General features: G+C 40.4%; 1 protein-coding gene across 1 annotated transcript; it reads left to right on the top strand.

Moving 5' to 3' along the window:
• Positions 1–2,894: 2,894 nt before the first annotated feature.
• LOC110881508 lies at positions 2,895–3,374 on the top strand. Its single transcript, XM_022129738.1, has one exon. The coding sequence runs from the start codon at positions 2,895–2,897 to the stop codon at positions 3,372–3,374; it is 480 nt and encodes a 159-aa protein (XP_021985430.1).
• The last annotated feature ends 4,983 nt before the right edge of the window (positions 3,375–8,357 follow it).

Genomic DNA, 8,357 nt, shown 5'->3' on the forward strand with positions numbered 1-8,357 from the left:
AACACCAATAGCTTTCATCCACTCGGTAAATATATCTGGTTCTTTCACAATTTTAGCAATGAAAGCTTTGAACTCTCCTTTATCATCCACAAACATATCCCAGCTAAAACCTTCAGGTAACCTTTCATCATCTTGATTGATTAGGCATGCTTTGTTGTCGGATGAAATGTATTTATCCCAGCTGAAAGTTTCTTGATTGACTAAACACGCTCTCTTTAAAGAATCTTCTATTACTTTTCTACCATGAGCCACTTGAGGGTCTTGTTGTTGTTGTTGACCAACTTGTTGATATATGGCTTTCCGGTAGTAGTCATCTTTTCCGAACGAATTCTTTGCTTCATTCGCTTCTCTATTCTTGCATTCCCTCTTGAAATGACCTTTCTCCCTACATCGAAAACAAGTAACTTTAGATTTATCAAAACCTAAAGTAGAAACATGTGCATCAAGAAAATCATTTCTTCCAGTAATCATCTTAAACTTTTTAGCTCTTCTCAGGACACTAGCTAGACACCATTTGATGTCCATGAGCTCCAATTCTTCAGCGTCTATCTGATCGTAATCCTCTTTCGTAAGCATAGAATTCCCGATCCTCCCTGCAACCAAACCTTCATAGGATTGTAGCACAGTTGCAAGTAAAGACATGTGATCTTTTGCAATTTCTTCAGAAAATTTTTGACCCTCTGGAAGATTCAAAGCTATATTGCACTGTATCACACAACCACCACTTTTTGTACTTTGAGAATGGAAACTTGATGATGAACTCTTGGGATTAACACTCGGATATGAAGAAAATCCACTGCTATTGTTTGAACCTTTATCAACATTTTCAGATGAATTTCCAGCATTAAACGCAGTTTGAATCTTCGGACTTCTTTCAACCTCTTGAACACTGCCTTTATAATACATTTTCACGTCTTGTTGACCACTCGGATTATTCATCCTCGCAATCTTTTGCTGTTCAAGATCTTGACCCTCAATCTTCTCGATGAACTGAGAAATCGTCAAACCATCATATACTCCAGTGTTCTTTAAGATCATCAAGTAAGTACCCCACTCCTTTTGAGGTAAGGCGTCAGCTAACTTGTGGACCCATTCTTCACGATCTTTGGTTATGCTTAACATTGACATAGATCTCACTAAATGGCAATATCTTTCAATTAGTTTCTTTGTATCTTCCCCTGGCAAACTTGTGAATAGATCAAATTCTTTTTTAAGCAGTGCCTTTTTGCTCTTAATCATCTTTTCACTTCCCTCAAATTTGATTTTAAGAGCATCCCAAATTGATTTTGAAGTTTTGTCATGTTGAAGCAATACAAAGATGTCTTCTTTAATGGCTTGCTGAAGTAGACTAATCATCATCTTTTCAGCTTTTACATGTCTCGTTCTTGGTCACTGAATTCAGAAATCGTTTTTTCAACTTGCAGTTCAGTACGTGGTAGAACATACTTCTTCAAAATACATTCCCAAGATCTCATATGGTTAGCTTGAACCCAGTTTTCAAACCTATCTTTCCATCCGTAATCTCCTCAATGCTCATTAGCTTCGGGGGTTTTTGCATTGTTCCAGTTTCATTTTCTAAATTCATGTTCTGAGCAATGGAAGCCGGAGTAGTCGGAGATGTGGCGAATGCGTTATAAAATTCTTCACTCATGCTTCGGTAACACGTTTTACAAGAAACATCACTTTTTAATCGAAATAACCTGAAATAACAAATTCAAGTAAAATTAAGGATTCAAGCGGAATAAGAGTTTCAAACGGAATCACTTGATTTCGTTTGAATTTCAAGCGAAATTACGTTTGAAGCGAAATCACTGATTTCGTTTCAAACTTTCAAGCGGAATAACTTTTTTTAAGCGGAATAAGATATTTCGCTTGAAATGACCTTAGCTTTTCAAGCGGAATCAGCCAAGCGAAATCTCAATTTCGAGCGGAATAAAAGATGTTCGTTCAAGCAGAATCAGAACTTTGGTCCATTTTAGTCATTTTTAATTCGAATTTTGTTCTGAAACTCTCAAGGGTTTGTTAAAATGTAGTTTTACACGATATGTGAGAAAATTAGCCGATTTTAACCGTAAAAACTTGTTGATTTTGAAAAGAAGGTGTAGAAAACAGAAATTTTGAGCTGAATCGGTAAGAACTCCTCCTCCTGAGCTCAAATACCACTTGTGGGATCGTGTAGCGACCCGAACGAGTCGTTCAGAGGAGGTTTAATCTATTTCAAAGGCGGAAACAGAGAAATAGACTTTGAAGCAGTTTGCAAATCACTTTAAACCACTTTCTGATTGATATAACACTGATTACAATCACTGGACTAACCGGCAGCACCTCGGTATCCAAATCATGAACTATTACATATGATTTCGCTTGAATCCTTATTTATAGACATGAGATTCCGCTTGAAACAGCTCCAAGCGAGATCTAATTCTGCTCCAACCTAACTCAAGCGAAATAAAGTTTGTTCATTCCGCTTGAAAGTGACAAATGTCATTTCAAGCGGAATTACTTCCTTCAAGCGAAATCACCTTTAAAACAACAATCTCGAACTACGTGCCCTGATCTAACAATTCTAATGTAAGACTCGGTACAAGACCAAGTCGACAGACGCATGCACCAACAACTTTGGTGGCACCGGGGGTGCAGTGGCTTATGTTCGATGGACAGAGAAGACAGATTTCGTGTTAAGGATGAGCAAATGCGCACCAGAACAGCAAGTTACCTAGATTTCCGGATTGTTCACTGATGGAGCACTTTCGTGGTGGAACCTACAAGTCCAAACTCTGCGAGAGGCAGCAGCATACACTAGGACTTGGACCGAGCTGAAGGAGCTCATGCGTAAAAAGTATTGCTCCAGGGCCGAGATTCAGAAGCTGGAAACTGAATTTTGGAACCTTTAAATGGACGGCCCGAAGATCGCCGAGTATATACAAAGGTTTCATGATCTGTCTCACGTGGTACCATACATGGTTACGCCTGAATTCAAACGCGTGGAACGTTTCATCTGGGGGTTGGCACCTCAGATTATGAGCATGGTCACATCTTCAAAACCTGCAACAATTACTGAAGCTATCGATCTGAGTGTGTCACTGACTGAGGAAGCTATCAGGCTAAACAAGTTTTCGAAATCCGACCAGAAAAAGAAAGAAACTCATGTTGAATCCTCGGGGGAGAACAAACGGAATTTCTACAACTTCAAGCAAGGTACCAGCAGTTCGAACAAGAAGGGTGAGACAAGCGCATCGGCCAAGGCCAAAGGAAAGGTGTATATGGGCAACTTGACCAAGTGTAACGCGTGTCAGTTGCATCACGAGGGACGATGCAGATCTGGAAAATGTGAATCTTGTGGAAAAGTTGGCCACTCAAAAGAAACATGCTAGGTTTGTACTGGCCGTGGCGGTCAAAGGGGTTTTGGTAACAACAACCGTGGAGGTAATGGAAATGGAAACCACCCACAAGGAGGGAACGGCGGAAATGGTAATCGAGGAAATTTTGGAAATCAAGCTGGAGGTGGGAATCGCAACCAAAACAATGCACAAGGTGGTAATAGGAATGGTCGAGGACCAGGGTGTCTCAATTATGGAGACATGGGGCACTTTAAGCGGGAATGCCCAAAACTCAATCAGACCCAAGGAAGAGTGTTCAATATCGGTGCGAGGGAAGCACGCCAGGATCCAAATGTCGTTACTGGTACATTCCCTATTAATCAACGCTTTGCATCTGTGCTATTTGATACTGGTGCCGACAATAGTTTTGTATCGCTAGAATTTAAGAAAATGCTTGGGTTAACTGCTAGTAAGTTAGACATTCCATACTCAATTGAACTGACTAATGGAAAGCTAGTTGAAACAAATGAAGTCATCAGAGGATGTGTAATAGAGCTGGGAGAAGATGAGTTTACATTGGATCTACTGCCAGTCGAGTTGGGAAGCTTCGACGTGGTAGTAGGGATGGATTGGTTGTCTAGCAACAGAGCCGAAATTGTATGTCACGAGAAGACCATTCGCATCCCAATGGCGGATGGAGAAACGATTGTGGTACACGGAGAGAAGCGAGATACGCCCTTAAGGATCATTAGCTCTTTGAAAGCTAGTAAATGTTTGGAGAAGGGATGTGTCGCCTTCTTGGTACACATCGTTGATAAAGAAGCCGCTGAGCCGAAATTAGAAGACATTCTAGTCGTGAAGGAATAACCTGAAGTCTTTCCAGAAGACTTGCCAGGATTGCCGCCACAAAGGAAAGCCGAGTTTCATATTGACTTAGTTCCAGGCGTCGCGCCTGTAGCTAAGGCACCCTATCGACTTGCACCTTCAAAGATGCAAGAGCTGTCAACGCAACTCCAGGAGTTACTAGATAAGGGATTTATCAGACCAAGCTTCTCGCCGTGGGGAGCTCCAGTTTTGTTTGTTAAGAAGAAAAATGGTAGTTTTCGCATGTGTATCGACTACCGGGAGGTGAACAAGTTGACTATCAAAAATAGATATCCTTTGCCAAGGATTGATGACTTTTTCGATCAATTGCAAGGTTCAAGTTTTTACTCAAAGATCGATCTACGATCAGGTTATCACCAGTTAAGGATTCAAGAGGAAAGTATCCCAAAAACTGCTTTCAGGACTCGATATGGACATTACGAGTTCCTGGTTATGCCGTTTGGTTTGACAAACGCGCCAGCCGTGTTTATGGATTTGATGAACAGAGTTGTAAGCCGTACTTCGATAAGTTTGTGATTATATTCATTGATGACATTTTGATCTATCAAAGACTAAAGAAGAGCATGAGCAACATTTAAGAGCGATTCTAGAGCTGCTTAGAAAGGAGAAGTTGTACGCTATGTTCTCGAAGTGCGAGTTCTGGTTACGCGAAGTCCAGTTTCTTGGTCATGTAGTTAATGGAAGTGGAATTCAAGTGGATCCCACAAAGATCGAGGCAATCAAGAACTGGGAAACTCCAAAGACGCCAACCGAGATTCGACAGTTTCTAGGTTTGGTTGGTTATTATCGCAGGTTCATCGAGGATTTCTCAAAAATCGCTCAACCGTTGACCTCCCTTACGCAGAAAGACAAGAAGTTCGAATGGGGAGACAAGCAAGAAGAGACATTTCAGTTGTTGAAAAACAAGCTTTGTGACGCACCGATCTTATCACTACCCGAATGCATGGACGACTTCGTGGTATATTGTGACGCCTCGCGTCAAGGCTTAGGGTGTGTGCTGATGTAGCGACAGAAGGTTATAGTATATGTTTCTCGCCAGTTGAAGGTCCACGAGAAAAATTACACCACGCATGATTTGGAATTGGGCGCGGTGGTATTTGCATTGAAGATCTGGCGACATTACTTATATGGCACGCAATGCATAATCTACACTGATCACAAGAGCCTACAGCCCATTTTTTATCAAAAAGAGCTTAACATGAGACAGAGACGCTGGGTCGAACTATTGAACGACTATGATTGTGAGATCAAGTATCACCCATGGAAGGCGAATTTGGTCGCCGATGCCCTGAGTCGAAAGGAACGGATCAAGCCCATAAGGGTTAGGGCTTTGGAAATGATTGTTCAAACAGACCTCTTGTTGCACATTCGTGCCGCACAGAGAGAAGCTCTCAATGAAAGGAATATTGAGAATGAATACCTCCGTGGGATGGAGAAGCAGTTGGTACCAAACGGGGAAGGAACTTAGTGCTTCATGAAACGAATTTGGGTTCCTCACTTTGGTGGTTTGAGAGACGTTATTTTTGACGAAGCTCATAAGTCACGGTACTCGATCCATCTAAGAGCGTATAAAATGTACCAAGATCTAAAGGATTTTTATTGGTGGCCAAGAATGAAAGGCGATGTTGCGATATATGTTTGCAAATGTTTAACTTGCGCCAAGGTAAAGGTTGAATACCAGAAGCCTTCAGGTCTTTTGCAACAACCTGAAATACCCCAATGGAAATGGGAACAGATTTCGATGGACTTTAATACGAAATTGCCAAGGACGCCCAAAGGTCACGATACGATTTGGGTAATAGTAGATCGTTTAATGAAATATGTGCACTTTTTGCCAATCAAGGAGAAAGACAACACGAGTAAGCTTGCTAAGATATACCTGAGAGAGATTGTTGCACGACATGGAGTGCCTCTCTCGATCATCTCTGACAGAGACGGAAGATTCGTGTCGAGGATTTGGCAATCCTTTCAAGAGGCTTTTGGTTCTCAGTTGAATCTGAGTACTGCATTTCATCCGCAGACAGAGGGACAGAGCGAACGAACGATTCAAACATTAGAAGACATGTTGCAAGCTTGCGTAATGGATCTAGGTGGAAGTTGGGACACTCACCTACCATTGGTTGAATTTTCATACAATAACAGTTATCATGCAAGCATTCAAGCCGCACCCTTCGAAGCTCTCTATGGACGCAAGTGTCGATCACCATTATGCTAGTCAGACGCGGGTGATAGACAGCTTGTTGGCCCGGAATTGGTCTAGGAAACAACAGACAAGATTATACAGTTTCGAGAGCGCATTAAAGCGGATCGTGATCGTCAAAAGAGTTATGCGGACCGAAGAAGGAAACCTCTGGAATTTGAGGTGGGAGATATGGTGTTATTAAAGGTTTCACCCTGGAAGGGTGTGGCACGCTTTGGGAAGCGTGGGAAGTTGAACCCCAGATACATTGGTCCATTTAAAATCCTGAAAAGGATTGGTCTTGTAGCATACAAGTTGGATTTACCTGCAGAGCTTAATGGCGTTCATGATACATTTCATGTATCAAATCTGAAAAAGAGTCCAACACAAGAGACAGTTGTCATTCCTGCCGACGAAGTTCATATCGACAACACACTCCACTTTACTGAAGAACCCGTTGAGGTTACGGATTGGAAGGTTAACAAGACACGCCAGAGTAGTGTCAAACTCGTCAAGGTTCGATGGAATGCACGACATGGCCCAGAATTCACGTGGGAGCGTGAGGATCGCATGAAGGAAAAGTACCCACATTTATTCCCCAAGACCCCTGCATCTAGTAGCAGAACTAAAATTTTGAGACGAAATTTTCTTAACAGGGAGAGAATGTGACAACCCTCATAATTACAGGTATCCGTGCAATTAATTAATATTAAATTTTTGCTTAATGACTGTGCTTAATTACAACTGATGATATAAAATGCTTTATGATTTATGTATCATACATACATGTGCATACCATTCATTACATACACACTTTAGTGACATACTTGATGCACAAAGCACAGTTAGCACAGTGAGCGGATAACTCAGAAACATGCTGACAATGCCAACACATAGACATACAATATTTTGAGGCCCAGTATGAGCCAGGGACAAGGTACTACACTAGTATGGAGTGTAGGGAAGTAAGGACCATAAAACTGCGCCACTAGGTGATAGTTTAAGTGCCGGAAAGTGCCTAAAACCCATCCAAAATGCAGAATTCTGCATTAATTAAGAAAATTCAGCATTTTAACATGCTAGTAATGTGCAAAAATATGGCAAAACGATCCTCTATGCTTTCCTAAGTGTCAGGAAATAAAAGTGTCACAAAAAGTTACATAAAGGACACTATACGGAATAACTTAGCACTTTAACGGAACGGTATCTAACCGAACAACCGGACATTACCCGGAACACTAAAATATTACCAGAAACATTGTTTTACTTTTTCTGAGCTAGTTATGGTTCCCGAGCACCCTAACATATTATAAAATGCATCATACACATTAAACATTAGAAATAATGTTTAACCTTCCACTAATTAAATTATATACCATCAAAAATTACAATTTACCCCACCCCCCATATATGTCATTTACGGTCACTAGCTTGGCCCCACTCAAAGTTTACCTAAATATTTCCTAAATCCTCCATATCTTGCATGGGGATTTGGTTGATCTTGTATGATTAAAAACATGGTTTAACAAGTTAGAGATGATTATGTGCTTTCATGAAATAATCATCTTCTAGACTAACATGAACTTGAAAGTAAAAATGATTTTTCTTACAAGGTAATAAACCTAGTGAACTAGTAAACTTGTAAACCCAAGGCTTGTGAATTGTTTTTTTTAAACAAACCAAGTTTAATAAAAACGGTTTCTGAAAGATCATGATTCTTACATATACTTACACTATTTTGGAAAAATTTAGTGTAGGAAAGTTAGTGAAACATGAAAATGTTGCAAATAAATATTTTTGTAAAATATGTCCACAAGTTGTAAACATCTAGAAATCCCGAGAATGAGGTTTTTACAAAAGTAAATATATTTTGGGAAGTAACTAAGGCTACTAAATATATTACCAAGTTACTACGCGTTTTATAAAACATCAAGTTCATGTTGTGTATTAAATAGGGATAGTTTTGCACTTGG

Source organism: Helianthus annuus, chromosome 10 (assembly GCF_002127325.2).
Source record: "Helianthus annuus cultivar XRQ/B chromosome 10, HanXRQr2.0-SUNRISE, whole genome shotgun sequence".
NCBI classification, from domain to species: domain Eukaryota; kingdom Viridiplantae; phylum Streptophyta; class Magnoliopsida; order Asterales; family Asteraceae; genus Helianthus; species Helianthus annuus.

Excerpts from the sequence above, each read along its gene's own strand:
- LOC110881508 (XM_022129738.1), top strand. The coding sequence starts at position 2,895 with ATGGACGGCCCGAAGATCGCCGAGTATATACAAAGGTTTCATGATCTG.